The following is a 21,672-nucleotide window of genomic DNA, read 5'->3' as shown; positions in this document are numbered from 1 at the left end:
TTTTTTTTTTTTTTTTTCTGGATAGGTCAGAGATGGTGCAAAATGAACATTTAAAGCAGGGGGAAATTCCATTGTCTTATAATAAAATTTTTCACTATTTTCTGTCGTCTCACCACTACTTAGGCTCAAACTATATGATAATTCCCAGGGACAACTGGTAGATGTTTAAATAAATGTAATCTGGCTTTAATAGTTAGTAATTCTGTCATCGCAGTGGTTAGAACAATGATCGTGATATGTTAGTGAAACTAAAGTTTAGAATAAACTAAACCTTGTGTCCTTTTTTCTGACCTTTAAATATTAAAATGAAGGGAACTTTCAAGCATGCGTAGTATCTAAAATCCCAAAATAATAGAAAAGTTGAATGAGAGGGATTTGAAGTAGTAAAACGAAACAGTGAGAATGCCGTGCAAAAATTTACAAGTGCAATGTTTTCAGTGCTTTTAAGACATCCCATCCGCCCCGATACAGTTTAATTGTTAAGAAGAGACACAGTTTTAGTCTCTTCTTAACAATTTTGACCTACCAGCCTTTGTCTGGATGTTTGTAAAGTGTTGTTGTCTCTCTTACAATGCTAAAGAAAACTGATCAGAATGAATTTTTCACATGTGGATAGATTGTGTTGGTCTGCATACATGTGCGTAGATATTTAGGTCTTTGTAACTAAAGTAATATGATCTGGAGATAATCCAGTCATTTTATGTAAAAATTTAATAGTTGATTTGGGTGAGGGTTTTGTTTTGTTTTGTTTTTCAAAGTCAAGAATAATACGCTACTGCTGGAACCGTGCAGCGCACGGCCAGGATCCTTCACAATGTGGCGTTTGTTGCGAGTTTCACAGAGGTCAAGCATTTTGGGGCAGCTCCTGACTCCCTTGGTTTGTTTTTCCTTAGGTTTTCTGGGGTCACTGCATCAACGCCTTGGTCCACTCCCTCATCCTCTTCTGGTTTCCCATGAAAGCTCTGGAGCATGGTAAGGGCTGTGTGATTTCACCTGTCAGCAAGGAGCTTTGCAGCCGCTCTGCTGCCTGTGTGTTCACAATGTTTTTTTCCAGTTCTGCAGAACGAGAGATCACAGGAACACATTTTAGAGTGAAAACATACCTAAAGCGTAATGAGAGCTCGTCTCAGGTTTATAGCTGGTAGGTTTCATCAGTTCTGGCTTCGAGAACCCATTTTCTTTCCAGTTGACTGGATAGTTTGGGTACTAGGAATTCTCAACTCAGTTTGTAAACACTATTTGAGTCAGAGATCTTCAAGGAAAGCCCTGTACTAGAATGAAATGTTGATGCTTTTTGTCCGTGCTTTGAAATTCTCTGGTAATTACTTGGACTTTTATTTCCGAGCCTCCCCTACCCATATGCAGAATAACTCAGATCTTATAGGAGTTGGATCTTACTCCTAGCTTTCTAACAGTGTCCTGTCCTTGATGTATGCCTTTTGAAATTAGGGTTTGAGAACTAATTCTTCAGATTGGTGTTTGTCTTTACAGCGAGAAGAGGATATCTGAGAACTGTGGCAGACTCATGTTTTTTCACACTTCTTAATACATCCAGAACGTGGCCTCCTAAAGAGACATATTTTTATTCTCAGAAAATAAAAATGTATCATGAGAATGCTACTCTTTCATCCCTCTCAAATAGTAATAATCCCCCTGGGAAAAATTACTCCAAATGTTGACTAGACAAGGCCCTTTATTGTTCAAAGAACCAAAGAATATAAAGTTTCCAAGCGTCTTTGTTTCTGTGTCAGTGAGTTTTAGGCTTCCAACAGAAATGATTCATCCTCACTGATATTCTTTAATCTATTAAATACTGACAGAGGAAATGCGTGCACTGCCATTTTCTTATGCCACGTGACATATTCTTTCAATTTCATCAGAACTCCTTTTCCTTTGAGGGTTCCTAAGTCTTTAAATCAGAGAATACAATTTTATGCTTTCTAGCCCCACCCCAGAAAAGAGCATTCTAGTGAAATCGTTGTCTTTTAACGTGAAACCCTTCTTGTGATTCATCTTTACTCAGTGGATTTAATTTATTTTAAAATGGTTTTGTAAATAAGAGTGTGTAAGTAGAAGAGTTGGGGATGTGATTTTGTGTCAGAGGTTGTGATATTTTGGTGACAGACTCAGCCATCATCGTAGCTGGAAGAATTAGTGATGGGAAGTGGTATGTCTGATGAGCATAAGAGAAATTTCAGCAATCATCCTTCATACGTGAGCCCAGGCTTTAGTACTTAAGAAGAATCTGCAAATAGCATGAACTAGCCGCAAGTACTCTCTGAAGACCCCTTACCACTTCTTATCTAGACATACTACTGTGGTCCTAACTCAGAAGTGCTTGCCTTTTGACTCTCAGAAGCTTTACAAGATGGTCATTTACTTACCTGCTTCAAAGGAACTAATGTGGCCGTTCTGCAGTGGAGACGATGGTTTTCTAATCCTGGAATTACGATCACATACATTCATGAGGGTGGTGCCCCCATGACCCAAACACCTCCTGTCAGGCCACAGCTCCCAGCACCTCTGCATTGGGGATCAAACTTTCAACACATGAGCTTTGCAGGCTGCATTCCAACCAGAGCAGATTTGCAAATGAATAACTCTAGTACAAGGTAGAGAATAGCTGTTTCAAGTAAACCATAGATAAAATTCTATTAGATGTCAGAGGACTGAGAGATGCCTTTCATTTGGAGTTATTAATAGCTTCCTAGAGAAGGTAATATTTAAGTTTAGCCATGAAATCCAACAGAAGGAAGAATCAAGCAAAGTGGGGAAATCAGGACAGGTGTGGAAAACTGAGCAGCTGAAGGGTGGAAGATGGGGAAGTTTAGGAAGGCAGATAAAAGCTGAATTACAGAGGGCTTTGAGTATGAGGTTAAGAAACTGGGACGTGGCCAGGCGTAGTGTCTCACGCCTGTAATCCCAAAACTTTGGGAGGCCGAGGTGGGTGGATCACCTGACGTCCATTCAAGACCAGCCTGGCCATCATGGTGAAACCCTGTCTCTACTAAAAATACTAAAACTAGCTGGGTGTGGTGGCAGGCACCTATAATCCCAGCTACGTTCGGGAGACTGAAACAGCAGAATCACTTGAACATGGGAGGTAGAGGTTGCAGTGAGCCAAGGTCATGCCACTGTACTGCATCCTGGGCAAAAATGCAAAACTCTGTCAAAAAACAAAAAAAGAAAAGAATGAGAAAGAAAAAGAGGGAGGGAGGGAAGGAAAGAGAGAAAGAAAAGAAGAAGAGAAAGAGGAAGAAGAAGAAGAAGAAAAGAGGGAGGGAAGAGGGGAAAGAAGGGAAGCAAGGAAGGAAAAGAAAGAAAGAAAAAGGGAGGGAGGGAAGGAAAGAGAAAAGAGGAAGAGGAAGAAGCAGGAGGAGGAGGAGGGAGGAAAGAAGGGAAGGAAAGGAAGGAAGGAAGAAAGAAAAGGAAGTTAGGAAGGAAAAGAAGGAAGGAAGGAGAAAAAAGAAGGAAAGAAACTGGGACTTAACTGTTTAGACATTGAAGGGTCAGTATAGAATTTAGATCTAGACCTTTATGATCAGGGCAATTTGGGAAAATAAACCTGTCATGTCTTGTAAGGTGAGCGGTAGAAAGAAAACTACTGGCAGAGATTCCAGGGGACAGCTTAGGGAGGGTTAAACCCAGGAATGGGATTGTGTTTGGAGAAGATGTTTTGAAAGGAGCTTCTTTGTTTGCTGAGATTGTAGCATATCTGTGAGGTAAGAAGGTAAGAGGCTCTCTGAGGGCGCAGTGAATGTAGATATCAGCAAGCCAGGCACTGCCTGTCCTGCCCTCTGAAGGCTTACCTGAGGTCAGAGTTGTTGGGCAGGAATTTCGTACATGTTGCTTAATTACCAGTGCACTGAGTCCTAGGATCTGTGAGTGGAGCTTGTATAATAAAGAGACACAACCTAGTCTAATGAGTCCAGGTGCGTCTTCTTCCAGGAAGTGATATTGAAGTTCTTGAAAGAGGAGTAGGGGGTGGTCACGTGGGACAAGGGAGATGTGGGACAAGGGCCTGGTTGGGAGAAGGAACATTCCTGGCCAGAACCACGCAGGTGCATAGGACCTTAGCTGCTGAGGCCATGGGAAGTATTTTAGTGGGACTGGGGGTGCCTGGACTCTGGACTCTTCTTTATCCACCTCTGGTGAGAGGCTTGGGACACTGGGCATTCCTGCCCTGGACTGGAAAAACCAGTAACCTCCTGCTGTGCGTGACTGCTCATATAGCCCCCTGCCCCCCAGTTGATATGTGAAAACCTCAAACTGTAAGGTGATGGTGGATAACATAGGGCCTCTGGGAGGTGATTAGGTCCTGAGGGCGGATCTCTCAGAAATGGGATTAGTGTACCTATAAAAGGGACCCTAGAGAGCTCATTTGCCCCTTCCACTATGTGGGAATGTAGCTAGAAGACATCACCTATGAGGAATGGGCCCTCACCTGACACCACAACTGCCACCTCCTTGATCTTAGACTTCGCAGGCTCCAGAACTATAAGAAATGAATTTCCAGGGGTTATAAGCCATGCAGTTTAGAGTATTTTGTTATAGTTGGCCGAAAGAACTAAGACACTCCCTCTCCTTCTTTCCCTATCCTTCTGGAACTGTCAATCAAAACACATCTCTACACATTTCTAGCATCCCCCGTGTAGTGGACAACCACCCCTAGTCAAGACAATTACAGCATAGAGAGGAGGTAGGGGCTGGAAAAGGGGGAAATAAGTGAGGGAGGATCTGATCACTAACAGCTGGTGGGGGGGACTTTTTCTCAGGGCAAGGTTGGAGGTAGGAGAGTTATGTGATGAGATTTGCCTGTAAAGAAGATGAAGACTGCTCTGTAAAGACACATGTAGGACCTGGCAAGAGTGTGCCAGGACCATGCAGTTGCACAGGACCTGAGCTGCAGAGGCCATGGGAAGTCTTTTTAGTGGGAGTGGGGGTAGCAGGGATTTTTTTGGTGGGGATGGGAGTGGCAGGGATAAAGACTGTAAGCACCAGAGGACCGGGATATGCCAGCTGACTGGAGGACTTGTTTATGTGTGCTGATTTGCTGTCCTGAGTACAAGTGAATTCTTGTTACACTTTTTTTTTTTTTTTTGAAACAGAGTCCCATTCTGTTTCCCAGGCTGGAGTGCAGGGGCGCGATCTTGGCTCATGTGATCTCTGCCTCCCAGGTTCAAGCAATTCTCCTGCCTCAGCCTCCTGAGTAGCTGGGATTACAGGCTCATGCCACCACGCCTGGCTAATTTTTGTATTTTTAGTAGAGATGGGGTTTCACCCTGTTGGCTAGGCTGTCTTGAACTCCTGACCTTGTGATCGGCCCACCTTGGCTTCCCAAAGTGCTGGGATTACAGGCCTGAGCCACTGCGCCTGGCCTTATTACACTCTTAATTGTCATTTAGGAGAATGTATATCCTCCCCACCCCCAAAGAGGCATAGGAACATGGTACCAGTTTGAGACAAACTAGGGCACTGTCAAAGCCGGGGGCCCTTGGTCTAACAGAGGGGCGCCTTCTGGCCTCTCCCCCTCCCCCAAGAGCTGCCTGAAGCCGTCCCTCAGATGCCCACCCACATCCAGAGACCCAGAGGAGTTTTGTTTGACTGGGGCTGAAGTCCCTAGAGTAGTTTCATTTCCCCCTTGATACGGTATGGATGATATCACAAAGACAGGAGGTTTTACTAGAAAATTCTGCCTCCACCGTCTGTGGAGAGAACCTCAGGTATATATCAGCGGTGTTCACTTTGGGCAAGGCAACAGAAACACACTTCTTGTTGGGAAGAAACATTTTCGAGAAGGTATATTGTTCATCTAGAATGCTTCCAAGAATTTTGCTTTGCTTATTTTCATGTGGTTTTGGAGAGACTTTTCAAAGCACTCCTTTGCTGATGGAGTTTGTGATGATTCATTTCAAATTTCAAAATAAATTTTTCCACTGAAGCAATTCAGTAAATCAGATTTCTTCCAACCATCACAGCCGTACACTTACTGCCATGGTCTGTCTGCACTGCTCGCCTTTGATCTGGAAAGCGATGGTAGGTTAGACCTAGGATGTCACCTTCACAGGGACCCAAGTCCATCCGGAGCCCTGGTGTCAACCCACACCCGAGTTTCCTGTTGGTGCGTCCTGTCGGCAGAGTTGAGCAACCCTCCTTGAAGTGTAATGTTATTGGCGAAATAATACAAAATCGGTCTTGATTTTAAAAAAGGAAGTATTCAGATGATAAAATTTAAGAGAGAGGTAATGGGAAAGAGACTATACTTCACAGAAGAAAAGAGCTCCTAAAACATTTGTTCTTGATTCCCCAGAGTCCACACCGTAGAAACTGTTCCCTCACCCTTTAAGGAGAATACCACACAGATTCTTATGTATGGGCACTAATTAAGCAACTGGGCCTTTCGACATTTTTGGAGAAGGCTATTTTATAATTTTTAATAAATGTGCTCCTGTAAGATCAGGCATGTTTTACATACTGAAATAGTAGTGCACATGTATAAAATAAAACTTAGTGTGACTCTCTTTGCCCATGGCATTGTTGGGTCATATTAGTTTAAACTATTTCTGACCCTTACTTTATGACTGAAAACTTGCGTATTTCATACCATATAAATCCTGAGACTTGCGTCGTTTCACATTAAGCTAAATTTGGGCAAGATTGCCGGTGTTCTCTGAGAGTGCAACTTCTTAAACTCAATTATTCACTCATTTTTGTAAAGAGATAAAAGAGTGGCTGGGCAAGGTGGCTCATGCCTGTAATCCCAGCACTTTGGGAGGCCAAGGCAGGCAGATCACCTGAGGTCAGTGTCAGGCCTCTGAGCCCAAGCTAAGCCATCATATCCCCGTGACCTGCACATATTCATCCAGATGGCCTGAAGCAAGTGAAGAATCACAGAAGAAGTGAAAATGGCTGCTTCCAGCCTTAACTGATGACATTACTTTGTGAAATTTCTTGTCCTGGCTCATCCTGGCTCAAAAGCTCCCCCACTGAGCACCTTGTGACCCCCCACCCCTGCCGACCAGAGAACAACCCCCTTTGACTGTAATTTTCCGCTACCTACCCAAATCCTATAAAACAGCTCCACCCCATGTCCCTTCGCTGACTCCCTCTTCAGACTCAGCCCGCCTGCACCCAGGTGAAATAAACAGCCTTGTTGCTCACACAAAGCCTGTTTGGTGGTCTCTTCACATGGACGTGCGTGACAGTCAGGAGTTCAAGACCAGCCTGACCAACATGGTGAAACCCCATCTCTACTAAAAATACAAAAATTAGCCGGACTTGGTGGCGCATGCCTGTAACCCCAGCTACTTGGGAGGCTGAGGCAGGAGAATTGCTTGAACCAGAAGGCAGAAGTTGCAGTGAGCCGAGATCGTGCCATTGCACACCAGCCTGGGTGACAAGAGCGAAACTCAGTCTCAAAGAAAAAAAAGATAAAAGAACATGTTATCTTATACCAGGCTCCTCCTGGGTTCTGGGGACACAGTAGTGCATATAGCAGAAGAGTTTCTGCCCTCATGGAACTGACACCTAGAGAAGGCAGGATTTGAACAGGAAATGTTAGCAAAGCAGAAGGTCAAGGTCAGGTGGAATGTCTTCCAAGGAAAACTGACTTGGACTGAGCTTTAAGGACTGCTTCCTGGAGGGTGTGGCAACAGTTGAAGGATGAGTAGGAGTGAGGTAGAAGAGGAGAGAGGAAAGTGCTTCAGGTTGCAGGAATAGAATAGTTGCAAGAGAAAGATGGCATGGAGCAGTCGGGGAGTAGACTGTGAGACACAGATTGCCTTGGGATGGTGAGAGTGGAGACAGAGAAGTCAGACCTTTCCAGGCCTTTGGGAATAAATGAGCCTTTAGGAGTATAAGTATAATAAGGTCATTGGCAGGTTCTAAGCAGGGAGCTGTGCAGTCCGATTTATTTTAATATAACCACACAGGCCAGAATGATGATTAGAGTCCAGTTCCTGGGCTGTTGCTGATCTAATTTAGCCATAATGGCACTTGAGAAAAGTGGATGGGTTGGAGGCAAAGCTACAAGGACTCAGTATTGCATTAATTAATAATCCCCTTCTCCACCTGGTTGCACAATGTCCTAAACCCACCAGAAGAATGTGCTAATGCAGTCATAAAGGGCAACAAAATATTGTATTTTACACTAAGGTACGTGAAACAATACACTCACATTTTGTTCCCGCATAAAGTCACCAACCGCGCTGTGTGCAGCATAGGAAAGACCTAAAATACATTTAAAAGATTCAGAGACAAACATTAAATGCTAAATGGGACAGGCAAAGAGGGTAGTAACTCCACGTGGCCTCTGCCATCTGGGAAGACCTGCAGAGAGAACAGAGTGTGGTGGAAGTTCATAAAACCCTGAAGTTAGTGGAACTTGCTCCCTAAGACCTAGAAACACAGAACATTCTGGGATTCTTTCAGATTTACACAAATGAAACCACAGCTCATAAATCTGCGTAACTGGTTACTAACCCAATCATAGTACGTTTGAAATATAAATGGGTTTCCCAATTCAAATGCAAAATTTTTGTTTGTTTTGTTTTAAATGCAGTTATGAACTGTGGTAAAACTCTGACTTCAGCTATTTTTCTGTATTGTGACAGTGTACCTCACACATCCTGAAACCCAGAATTGGGCTGGAAGGGTCATTGTTTTCATTCAGTTTAATATTTCTTGTGTTTCAGTGTCTCTTTTAATAAACTGTGTTGCGTGTGTTTTAGACAGTTGGGTTCGGTGTAATGTTGTAAGAAGTGTGAGCCAGAGTTCCTAGATTTCACTCTTAGCAGGAAGTTGAATCGAGATGGATTAGCCAGGGAATCTCATCGGCTTAACCCAGTAAAGATTTATTTCCCACCCATGTCCCTATCCAGTGGAAGAGTGCATTGTTCATTGGCGTGTTGAGTATATTTTTCTTATTTTCCGTATTCCCGATGCACTGGCATTAGGGGCCTTGATTCCGGAGAGACTGTCCTCCCAGGGCTAGCTAATTCCTGAAGATAGCAAATGCCTCCCCTGCCTGCACCCCTTTGACATACAAATCAAGCCTGAGCCCACACCCCCAGCCACCTCCTTTATCAAACTCTCACACACTGAGCCAGTGTTCCTTCTGCCCAACAGCACCCCAGGCCAGGTACCCGACAACTGGGGACCATCCTTACAGCCCCGAGCCTGCCAGAATTACTCCAGTTATACAATCGTAAATGTCCTCATTTAGCATACCTACCCTGCCTCACCCGTTCCTCCCTGTGAGAACCCCAGGAGAGGCCTGGGCCATGCTCAGCGTCTCTCCAACCTCCTGAGTTCCGTGGTGCTACCTGGCATGGCCTTGCCTGGCATGCTGTGCCTCCTGCTTCTAGCATCTGTGAGTGTGAACTTCTGCCTCCATCACAATCATTCCAGGTCTGCCTGTCTTACCGTATCTGTTAAAGCTAAGCCCGCTTCATTTCAACACAGTGAGGCTCCGGGGAGTACACCCTCAGCCTCAACACTGGAAGGGGAGAGACAGGATGATTTGCAGGGCAAGGATCATTTGTTCTTACCCGTGTCTGGCAGGAAGAGATCCATCAGTTCTGCCCACATCTGATTGGCAAGAACTAGTCCCAGGGCCTAGCACGGTGTGGGGTGCTGGGGGATATCACTTAGGTGTGTACCCAGGAGTAAGAAACACGTGTGGCCTCGCTGGGTGACTGCCTGAGCATTGGTAATCAAGTTAACTTTGCATCATTTTTACTTCCTTTTTCAGATTTATTTTCAGTAAACAAAAGTGAAAAAAGAGAAAGATTGAAATTTAAGTTTCATGTCCTTAACTTCATCCAGCAGAAATGGCAATAGAGGAGAAAATCCAGCAATAGGCTTATATAACCAGGAGCCTCACCCGGCAGCGCTGGTTGTGAATGTAATTGTAATCACTAACACTTGTATAAACCCTGCTTTTTATAAAGCAACCTCCAATACTTTATACTACTCTTTACGGGGAGGAAAAAGTAAATTTTCTCTTCATGAATTCGTAGTGTCGGAGGCAGAAAGCATAATTTTAATTCTAGTACAAGCACTACAGGCATACGCAGGTTAACTTCTAAAAGTTTGTAATTTAGTGACCTGAAAGTTGGAATACATCTTCACTCAATGTAAATCTAGAAGTCGCTAGTTGGGGTGCGCTTCCTCTGAGCCACTGGAGTCTTGAGAGGCCCATAGACTAAGGTGGGGGCGGGGGCTGGCTCAGTTAATGTTCTGGAATCCTGGCTGCTCGGAAACAGTGCTGCTGGAAGCTCCTGAAGGGGAAGGAGGAGAGAGGAAAAGCAGGAGAAACTTAGTATCTGCTCTTGGACCAAAATGTCTTGGCAAATGCCTTGGAGTTGAGGGAATGGTGCCACCTCTCCCTCAGTTCTCCCTCCTGAGCCCTGCATGAGTGTGATGCCTGCATTGTTCAGTTCAGCTGTGCCACTGATTCTGACTACATCTAAAGTATACATGTAAATTCAGCCCATCTGTTTTCATGGTTGTTAAACCCTGTCTCTTCTGACCACTATGTTATAACGTTGTCTTGAAATTTTGCCTTTGTCAGAGCTATTTCTGAATACATTTTGTGGTTTAGCTGGATGATGATGTAATGCTTTTAATGAGCATTTAATTGAAATGGCATCTTTATAAAATGGCATCAACCTAGCTCTTTGGAATATTCTGAAATAAGTTCCTTGATCATTTTGTCTGTTTAGAAAATGAGACATGCTTTTCTTATAAATTGTGGCTTTTCCCACAAATATTTTCAAAGAGATTTTTGCAGACAATGTTTTTGGGCTGTTACTGCTAATGTTGGAGGGCCCGTGTGGTTTTGTCCCAGTTGTTCACAGTAAGCTGGTTTAGTGACTGTTTCCAGACCTCATTTGGCTAATCCTATGTTAATTATGTCTGTTCCTGAACCCCAGCCAGATGTGACGACTGATAGGAGTCTGGAAGAACAGGCTCACCTGCTGCCCTGGGTCAGTGGATCCTGGAGCCATATATAGCCCTGAATTGTCTCTAAGAGAGCATCTGGGACTGAGTTTCTGTCTCTTTCATTTTATGGTACTTTTCATGCATGCCATAAGCCCCATCATTATATTAGGTTTATATCACATGCAGTCACAGATCATTCTAAATGTGACTTCGTATTTTATCAAAGCAAGCACATGGGGAACTTGTGTTACCTTTGTTGTTGTTGTTGTTTACCCGGTAGAAATTGTCCCCTGGATTTCTGAGATGGGTGATGCCCTCCTCTCTCATCTCAGCCCTCACCAAGGGTGGACCTGATCCTGGATTTGCAAAAGGCTAACTGATCCCAGTCTAGTTCCGGTAAATGCCTGTCCCTCTGATGCAATGGGGAGACGAAGCCTTCTTACCTTTCTCCTTGGTCTTTAGGCCTTTGTGTACCAATGATGGGTGTCTGCAAGGAAGAGCTTGGCTCTTGGAGAACACAGGTTTGGTGAGATCACATCTCTCTGTATGCACTTTGGATGAATTTCTTTTATAGAGACCTTTTTTGGAGCCTCATACATTTGACCCCTGCTGATCTCGCCACTGTAGCCCCACCCCCACCTCATCAGCTCACCTTTCCACCTCTGTGCCCAATACAGGCTGGTTTTCTTTTTGCCTGAAATGTCCTTTCCCCTCTCAACTGACCCCCACTCCAATATCCATCTCTGCTCCCCACACTACTTTCTCTGAAATTATGCTCTTACCACGGTTTGCACAGACAGTGGGTAAATACTGTTCCGAAGACTGGCTTGGGGAACCCAACTATTCCAGGTTTGGGATTTTGTCCCCCTTTGAAAACATTCACTTGAGATTTTAAATATCTGACTAAAATAAAGACAGGGAAGACTCTCAGAGTGGTAGAATTGTAACAGAGCTATTCAGATTTCAGCTCAGTGAGAAGGAATATTTTGTCAGCAACCTGCTTCAGAAATAAACTAGACAATCAAATGAGGTTTTTCCAGCCTGCATTATCAGGAAGCTGTAGCTTGGGAACACCTTCGCGACAAACACTTTCCTAGAACTTCTTTTCTCCAGGAGTAGCTTATTGGCAGGTTTTAACAAGAAACAACACCCACAGTGTTTGCCTCTAAAACAGTCGAAACAGAACCATCTAGTCCCCCGGGTTTCCCCACAGGGTGTGCAGGGTGATGACTGTGACTCGTTTGAAGGACGCTGTCTTTTCAGAGGCGCTTGACAAGTCCAAGAATCTCACCTTGGTTCGGGAGTTTCTCCTCCAAAGGAATAAACTATTTATTTCCAGATGGTGTTAGCTTTGCCTAGGGAAGGAGATGCTCTTTTCTAGGCTGAAAACTAAAATGCATCGCAGAGTTACCTCTCCAAAACGAGGAACTGAAATATTAGGCTTAGCCCATCTTCATTAAAGTTTAATGCTCAAATTACCTTATGTGTTAACATTTTATTGAATGCCAGTAGCATTCACTGTCATGACAAGTTAGAAATTAATGCATTGTCGGCTGGGCGTGGTGGCTCACGCCTGTAATCCCAGCACTTTGGGAGGCCGAGGCAAGTGGATCACCTGAGGTCAGGAGTTCAAGACCAGCCTGGCCAACATAGTGAAACCCCGTCTCTGCTAAAAATACAAAAGTTAGCCAGGCATGGTGGTGGACACCTGTAATCCCAACTACCCAGGAGGCTGAGGCAGGAAAATCGCTTGAACCCAGGAGGCAGAGTTTGCAGAAGCTGAGATCACGCCACTGCACCACTCCAGCCTGGGTGACAGAGTGAGACTCTGTCTCAAAAAAAAAAAAAAAAAAAAAAAAAAGGAAAGAAATTAATGCATTGTCAAACTCTAGAAGTTGCATTTAAAAAACATCCTTTAGATTTCTCTGTTTCTGCTGTTCTGCCAAATTGCCAGCCTCCTGTACATAGTCTTAAGGGCCCCCCTCCACGTAGGTGTTCTCTTCATAGGCTAGCATTCAGTCCTGAATGATCCAAGGATTTGTCTCTTGTAAAGACCATCCAGCTTCATGAATTGTGTTGCTCTGTGCTAATGCCTCATGCTATTTATTTGATTTTCTTTAAAAAAATTTATTTTTTCTTTTTTAGAGACAAGGTCTCACTCTGTCACGCAGGCTGGAGTGCAGTGGCACGATCATAACCTCAAACTCTTGGGCTCCAGCAACCGTCCTTCCTCAGTTTCCTGAGTAGCTGGGATAACAGGCACACACCACCATGCCTGCTTCTTCATATTGGTTCTCTCTCCTGATTGCGTAGAGGATTGTATCCCACCCCGTTGTCTCCTTCTCAGCCTGATGGGAAAGATGAGAACTCTCTCTGTTAGACATTCTCTCTTCAGTGAAGGTTCTCTGTATTTACTCCACCTTCTCCTTTTTCTTCCCTCTGAGGCAGTGGTTCTCAACCAGCATTGATTTTTGCCTCCCAGGGGACATTTAGCAATGTCTGCAGATATATTTGGTTGTCACAACTAGGATGGCTGCTGCTGGCATCTAGTGGGTGGAAGCCAGAGATGCCTCCAAGCCATCCGCGACGCACAGGACAGCCCCCAGACAAAGAATTATCTGGCCCAAAATGTCTGTAGTGCCAGCTTTAAGAAACTCTGGGCTAATGAAATGCCCACACCAACTCAGAATAAAAGGTCAGGTCTCCAGGTGTTCCTGACACTCCTGGAGTTGTTCACTTTCTGTGCTTCCTTATGTGGTACAAAATTTCATATGAAATTAATTTTCTTATGATTTCAGATTTCATATGAATCTAATTTTCTGTCCACCACAATTCTCTCCTGGATATTTCGTTACCGTTAGGTGTCAGTATTTAAAATGAGTACTTCTTAGTCTAATTATTTTTTTTGTTGAAATTATCTTCTGTCATTCTTAGGAGTCCATTTTTCTGACTCAGTTAATTAATACAAACTCTCCTTTACAAAATTTACAGTTTCTTGGCCGGGCGCCATGGCGCATGCCTGTAATCCCAGCACTTTGGGAGGCCGAGGCAGGTAGATCACCTAAGGTCAGAAGTTTGCAACCATCCTGACTAACATGTTGAAACCCTGTCTCCACTAAATACAAAAAAAATAGCCAGGCGTGGTGGCACATGCCTATAATCCGAGCTGCTTGGGAGGCTGAGACAGAAGAATCACTTGTACCTGGGAGGAGGAGGTTACAGTGAGCCAAGATCGTGCCATTGCACTCCAGCCTGGGGAGTGAAATGGCACAGCCAGGGGCTTCTGGGATGAGAGAGGCCTCCTTGGGAGGCCCCCAGCACCCGCTAGGCCTCACCACTTCTCCCCTCTGCCTGCCTCAACATCCCCCTGAGTCCCTGCCAGCCCGCCCATACCATCCTGCGGCCTCGCCACCACCCGTGGGCAACAAGAGCGAAACTCCATCTCAAGAAAAAAAAAAAAAATTGCTGTTTCTTACTAACTGTGTGACCTTGAACATATTTGACTTCTCTTTGCTGCATCAGGTTCCTCATGTGAAATATGCACAAAATTATACTATTTCATGTAGTTGCTAAAGTATTAAAGGAGCTAATATATGTAAAGTGCTTAGAACTGTGCCTGTCATATAGTAAAGAGCTTATATACAATATTTTTTAAACATAAAATTTCTTGGCCAGGTGCAGTGGCTCACAGCTGTAATCCCAGCATTTTGGGAGGCCGAGGCAGGCGGATCACTGGAGGTCAGGAGTTCAGTACCAGCCTGGCCAGTATGGTGAAACCCCGCCTCTACTAAAAATGCCAAAAATTAACCAGGCGTAGTGATGCACACTATGTAGTCACAGCTACTCGGGAGGCTGAGGCAGGAGAATTGCTTGAACCCAGTAGGTAGAGGCTGCAGTGAGCTGAGATTGTGCCACTGAACTCCAGCCTGGGTGACAGAGCGAGACTTTATCTAAAAAAAAAAGAAGAAAATAAATAGAATTTCTTATAATGTCTAAAAAATTTGTTTATTGTATGCATGTCCATAAAATATGAAACACGTTCTAAGTCCTCCCTGTTAAATAAATGCTTTGTATGTTTTAGTCCCTGACTCAACCAGCATTAGAAATATTGGTATTAGAAGAAAATTCAAAAAGTTGTCAAACCGTAACCACAAATTTTGATTTTCAGCTTAGTCTCCCATGCCTGCTAACCCTTTCGTCTAATCAGAGTTTTCTCTAGGGCCCCTTAGGGCTAATGCAGGTGGCACTTCAAGCATAGACATCATTGCTCTTCTCAATTCAGATGCCTTCATGAGCAGGTGGCCTGAGGTGGAGATGAGGAACGACATCCTAAGCTATGTTGAGGAGGGAGAAGATCTGAGACTCTCAGATTTCTGCTGTTAAATCCACGGGGCTGATTTAGCAGCTAAGAATACGGGCCTTAGCCTTTTAGAGTTTCCTATCTGAAAGGAGCCTTAGAGATACCTTAGTTGTCATCATCTGCATCTGATATAAAAATCTCCATTTTATGGGTGGGGAACTGAGACTCAAAACTTAAAATTTTAAAAAAAGAAATAATGGCAGAGCTGGAACAGAGAGCGGGGCTGCAATAGGGTCTGGTAACTCTCATTCCTGAGACTCTCTCCACTAACCCTAGTTCCCTTCTCTCCACCTCATGTTTCTTTGTTTTGTAATATGGTCATGTTTCATTGCTGTCTGTTCTTCCTCTCGTGAACTTAAAATATGAATCATTTGGTACCACGTTTTCATATGTCTTCCTGTATTCATATGACCAGAATCAGTATTCTCCATCCCAAACACTGCTGTTTGCCTACACACTCCAGCCAAAACCTTTCTTGATCCCCCACATTCTTTTCTACCCTACATCCAAATCATAAGAAAATGGTTTTTTGTTTGTTTGTTTGTTTGTTTTTATAAGAGACAGGGTCTTGCTCTGTCACCCAGGCTGGAGTGCAGTGGTGATCGTAGCTCACTGCAGCTTCAACTTCCTGGGCTTAAGGAATCCTCCCACATAGCTGGAACTACAGGCATGCACCAGCATACTTGGCTAGTTTTTAAGAATTTTTTTCATAGAGATAGGGTTACCCAGGCTGGTCTCGAACTCCTGGGCTCAAGCAGTCCTCCTGCCTCAGCCTCCTAAGTGCTGGGATTGCAGGTGTGGGCCACTGTGCCTGGCCAAATGCTGTCATTTCCACCTTCAAAATATTTCCAAGTGGCTTCTGTCGGAGCTACTCTGGGCCTGCATTGTTCAATAGAACTTTCTGTGAGGATGGAAATGTTCTGTAGCTGTACTGCCCAATACAGTAGCCATTAGCCACAAGTGGCTGTTGTGTATTTAAAATGACTGAGGAACTGAAGTTTTTATAGCAGTTTTATTGAGCTATAACTTACATACCATCTAATCATTTAAAGTATGCAATACTACGGTTTTTAACATATTCACAGAATTGTACAGCCATTACAACAAAACATTAGAGAACATTTTTATCACCCCCTAAAGAAGCCTTATATTCGTTAAGAGTCACTCCTGGCTGGGCACAGTGGCTCACGCCTGTAATCCCAGCACTTTGGGAGGCTAAGGCGGGTGAATCACCTGTCGTCAGGAGTTCAAGACCAGCCTGACCAACATGGTGAAACCTCATCTCTACCAAAAATACACGTGGTAGCACACGCCCGTAATCCCAGCTCCTTGGGAGGCTGAGGCAAGAGAATCGCTTGACCTGGGAGGTGGAGATTGCAGTGAGCCAAGATCAAGCCATTGCACTCCAGCCTAGGCGACAGAGTGAGACTCCATCTCAAAAAATAAAAAAAAGTCACTCTCTGTTTCTCCTAAGCACCTCCAGTACCTGGAAACCACTGATCTGCTGTCTGTCTCTGTAGATGTGCCCATTTCTGGATATTTCATAGAGATGGAGTATGTGGCCTTTGGTGTTTGGCTTCTTCACCTGGCATCAAGTTTTCAAGGTTCATCCACGTCGTAGCATGTATCAGTACTTCATTCCTTTTTATTGCGAAAGTGTTCTGTCATATTGATATACCCCATTTTACTTACCAATTCCCAGTTGATGGACATTTGGGTTATAAATAGGCTATTGTGAATAAGGAATAATGCTGTTCATTATTTTAAGCTATTATGAATAGTTATAATAATGGTGCTATGGCATTTAGGTACAAAGTTTTGTGGGTTTCATTCACATGTTTTCATTTCTCTTGGGTGTGTACCTAGGAGTAGAATGGCTAGGCCACATGGTAACTATGCATAACCCTTCGAGAAACTGCCTCACGGTGTTCCAGGTGTGCACCGTCTTACTTCCCCACCAGCCTTGTGTGAAAGATCTAATGTCTCCACATCTTGTTATTGTCTGTTTTCTCGAAGGCACCCTGGTGGGTGTTAAGCGGTATCTCATCGTGGTTTTGATTTTATATTTCCTTGATGGCTAATGATGTTGAGCTGTTCTTCATGCAGTTACTGGCCATTTTGATATCTTCTTTGCAAAACTGTCTATTCAGATCCTTTGCCTATTTTTAAATTTTTTTTGGGGGGGGGGGCTTTCTCCTGTTGAGTTGTAAGAGCTCTTGGTGTGTTTTGGATGCAGGTTTCAGTACATAATTTGCAAGTACTTTTTTCCATTTATCGTGCTGTCTTCTTACTTTCTTGGTGTTGTCCTTTGAAGCACAGAAGTCTCCAATTTTAAAGAAGTCCAGTTCATCTACGTTTTTCTTTCCTCACTGTGCTTTTGGTGCCATATCTGAGAAACCATTGCCAGATCCAAGGTCATAAAGATTCATCACTATGTTTTATCATAAGAGTTTTATAGTTTTACAACTCAAAAACAAAAAGTCAAATACTGCATGGTCTCACTTATAAGTGGTAGTTAAGTAATGTGTACACGTGGACATGGCATGTGGCATGATAGACACTGGAGACTCAGAAGGATGAGAGGGTGGGAAGGGAAAAGGTGACGAGAAATTCTTTAATAGGTACAATGCACGTTGTTCAGGTGATGGAGACACTAAAAGCCTAGACTTCAGTCCAATATATCCATGTAACAAAATTGCACTTGCACCCCTTAAATTTACATCAATTAGAAATGATTTTGTAGTTTTGTTTCTATGATCCATTTTTTTTAATTTTTATTGTGGTAAAAACATCAGCTGTGCCATTTTAACCGTTTTAAGCATATAATTCAGAGACATTAATTACAGAATGTTATGCAACCATCACCACTGTTTTTCCAAAAATTTTCATCACCCCAAACTGAAACTCTGTGCTCGTTAAGCAATAACTCCTCATTCTCCCCTTCCTCCCTAGCCCCAGGTAGGAATGAATTTTTTATTGTATTTTATTTTAATTAATTTAATTGTAAACAACTAAATGCAGCTGTTGATTACCATATTGGGCTGCACAGTTATAACACGACTAGTATCCTCTTGGATAGACTGCAACAATCATTTCTAAGCTGGCTTTGCATTTATTATTATCCCATTTATGGTTATCTATGGTCCATTCTCCCATAAAAGCTGGACTATTCCTTTAAGAACATAACTTATTCCATTTCATTCCCAGCTCTGAACCTTCCAGTGATTACCAAGAAATTAACAAAGAAATCCAAGCTCTTTGTTGTGGTCCACATTTGTCTGCCCCTCTGACTGTCTGTATTCTCCTTTTCCTTCTCCCAGTGCCTGCAGCCCCCCTGTCTTTGTAATGATCCTTGAGCTCATCAAGTGCTGTCTGTATTCAGACTCTGCAGTTTCTCTTCTCTGCCTGGAACACTCACCCTGTAGATGCCCATTTAACTCTCTCCCTCATACCATTCAGATCTGCTCAAATGTCACCTCCTCAGAAAGATTCTTCCAGAGCTCCCTATCTAAGATAGCAAACCCTGTCACCCTGTATGCTATTACTCTACCTTATATCTTCTGTGTTTTATTCTTATTTTTTATTAAGACAGGGTCTTACACTGTCACCCAGGCTGGAATGCACTGTTGCAGTCATGGCTCACTGCAGCCTCAAACTCCGGAGCTCAAGCAGTCCTCCCACCTCATGCCTCCCAAGTAGCTGGGACCACAGGCGAGCACCACCACACTCAACTGATATATTTCTTTTCTTTTCTTTTCCTTTTTTTTTTTTTTTTTGAGGCAGAGTCTCACTCTGTGGCCCAGGCTGGAGTGCAGTGGCGTGATTACTCACTGCAACCTCCACCTCCTGGGTGCAAGTGATTCTCATGCCTCAGCCTCCTGAGTAGCTGGCAATTCAGGCACCTGCCACCACACCCAGTTAATTTTTATATTTTTCGTAGAGATAGGGTTTCACCATGTTGGCCAGGCTGGTCTTGAACTCCTGACCTCAGGTGATCCACCCGTCTCCACCTTCCAAATTGCTGGGATTACAGGCGTGAGCCACTTCTCTCAGCAGCTAATGTATTTCTTCATAGCACTTATTACACCTGACATTTTATGGTGTATCTGTTCAAGGATTTATGTCCTGTCTCCATATAAAGACAGGGACCTTCTCTTCCCAGTTCTCATAATAGTGCCTGGCATAAAATAGGCTGTAAGTAAATATTTGTTGAGTACATAAAAGAAGAATGTTATTTGTTTCAAGGCTATAATCTATGTTAGAATCAAAGAGATGGTCTCTATACTAAACTGAAGTATTTCTTCACTGAGGCAGGCATTTAAAAGTGTTGCACTTGTTAGTAAAACAGTCTTAAGGCCGGTTCCTGAAAAATGAACCCCTACAGTTTTGAGTATTTGCTAATACATCAGTGTGCTGCCTTCTTGGGATTAATTTAGCCTTTCTCTTACTTTTTTAACTTGATCCATTCCTTTCCTTTTAATGAAGTCTTGCCTAAGCTCCAGTCTGTCCTTGCCCCATCTCCCCTGAGCTTTGAGACCATTCCTTTTTAAGTCAGTGGCCATACCTCGCCCTGTTCTTCTGTTATAACTCTCCCTTTACCTAGCAGCAGGCGCTCCATTTAGTGCAGACTGTCATGTTGCCTTCCTGGTTCATCCTCCCTTATCCACAAATTTACCTGGCTGGAATCAGGAGACTGTGTGTGCCCAAGGGCTTGATTCAGGGACCCATGCTTCCCCAGTTCCACTTATGACTCCATCACGATGCTGTTTTAGGAAAAAAAAATAGATATTGATTCTCTAATAAGAGTGGGATTGTTCAACAAGCATTGGGTAATTCAGCGAGCCCAGATATGTATGTATAGCAGCTACTGGTTGGAAATTTGAACACAAGCATCCTTATCTACCCAGCCTGTGGACCACAGACCAGGACTGAGTATAAAAAATAATAAAACCCAATGCCACATGTTGTGTCTTGTAAGTCAGAACTCAGCATTGGGTACACATGAACATAAGGAAGAGAACAATAGACGCCAGAGAACTTGACAAGAGAGGGAGGGAGGAAAGGCTTGAAAAACTACCCATTGGGAGGCCAGGTGCAGTGGCTCATGCCTGTAATCCCAGCACTGGGAGGCTGAGGCAGGTGGATCATGAGATCAGGAGTTCGAGACAAGCCTGGTTAAGATGGTGAAACCCCATCTCTACTAAAAATACAAAAATTAGCCGGGCATGATAGCGGACACCTGTTATCCCAGCTACTTGGGAGGCTGAGGCAGAGAACTGCTTGAATCCAGGAGGTGGAGGTTGCAGTGAGCCAAGATTGCGCCATTACACTCCAGCCTGGGTGACAGACTGAGACTCTGTCTCAAAAAAAAAAACCAAAAAAACAAAAAAACAACTACCTATTGGGTACTGTGCTCACTACCTTGGTGTCGGAGTCATTTGTACTCCAGACCTCAGCATCACATATACCTTTGTAACAAACCTGCGCACACACCCCCAAATCTAAAACAAAAGTTGAAAGAAGTTGAAAGAATTAAGAATAAAGGAAGATTGGCAGTGTCGTCCAAGGAAACTAAGCCTGATGTTAAGATAGGCTCTGGGCTGGGCGCGGTGGCTCAAGCCTGTAATCCCAGCACTTTGGGAGGCCGAGACGGGCGGATCATGAGGTCAGGAGATCGAGACCATCCTGGCTAACACAGTGAAACCCCGTCTCTACTAAAAAGTACAAAAAACTAGCCGGGCGAGGTGGCGAGCAGCCTGTAGTCCCAGCTACTCGGGAGGCTGAGGCAGGAGAATGGCGTGAACCCGGGAGGCGGAGCTTGCAGTGAGCCGAGATCCGGCCACTGCACTCCAGCCTGGGCGACAGAGCGAGACTCTGCCTCAAAAAAAAAAAAAAAAAAAAAAAAAAAAAACCAGACCACTCCCCTGCACCCCTAAATATACCAGAGCCCAAGTCCAAGGAATGTGACTTAAGGGGCCTGGGGCAGGGCCTAGACACCTGTGGCTTGTAAAAGCTCCCTGGTGATTCTAAGGCACAGCCCAGGCTGCATCCAGCCTGCGTTCAGTTGAGCCTTCTGAAGTCTGTGTAGATGGAGGTGCTGCTCAAGTGATCCTTTGGAAAGTGAGCAGCTGAAACTGGCCCCTAGGCAGTAGTGGCAGAAGGGCAAATAGAAGTGTCTGGTAGGAAGGTGGCAGGTGAGGTGTGGTTGGAGTTCCAGCATATTCAGTGCAGGGAGCAGAGCCTGAGAAGGGTGTGTGATGCACCTGCAAGTATAGCCACCAGGGGCCAGGAAGCCGAGTTCACCTTGCAGTCCTGCTCCAGAACCTTCGCCCTCTCAGTTGGCCTTTTTTTTTTTTTTTTTTTTTTTT

General features: G+C 44.0%; 1 protein-coding gene across 1 annotated transcript in view; it reads left to right on the top strand.

Annotated features, from left to right (window-relative positions):
- The window catches only part of LOC108512908 (phospholipid-transporting ATPase IB-like), a 346,886-nt gene that overhangs the window by 157,594 nt on the left and 167,620 nt on the right, over positions 1-21,672 (top strand). The window contains exon 7 of the mRNA XM_017848466.1: positions 894-972. Within this exon, the coding sequence (XP_017703955.1) occupies positions 894-972 (79 nt within the window). The remainder of the gene's footprint in view (positions 1-893; positions 973-21,672) is intronic.

The sequence above is a fragment of the Rhinopithecus bieti genome, unplaced genomic scaffold (assembly GCF_001698545.2).
Source record: "Rhinopithecus bieti isolate Rb0 unplaced genomic scaffold, ASM169854v2 scaffold_28547, whole genome shotgun sequence".
In the NCBI taxonomy this organism is placed as follows: Eukaryota; Metazoa; Chordata; class Mammalia; order Primates; family Cercopithecidae; genus Rhinopithecus; species Rhinopithecus bieti.
Note: the sequence above shows the minus strand (reverse complement) of the source record. Positions and strands in the feature narration are given on the sequence as shown.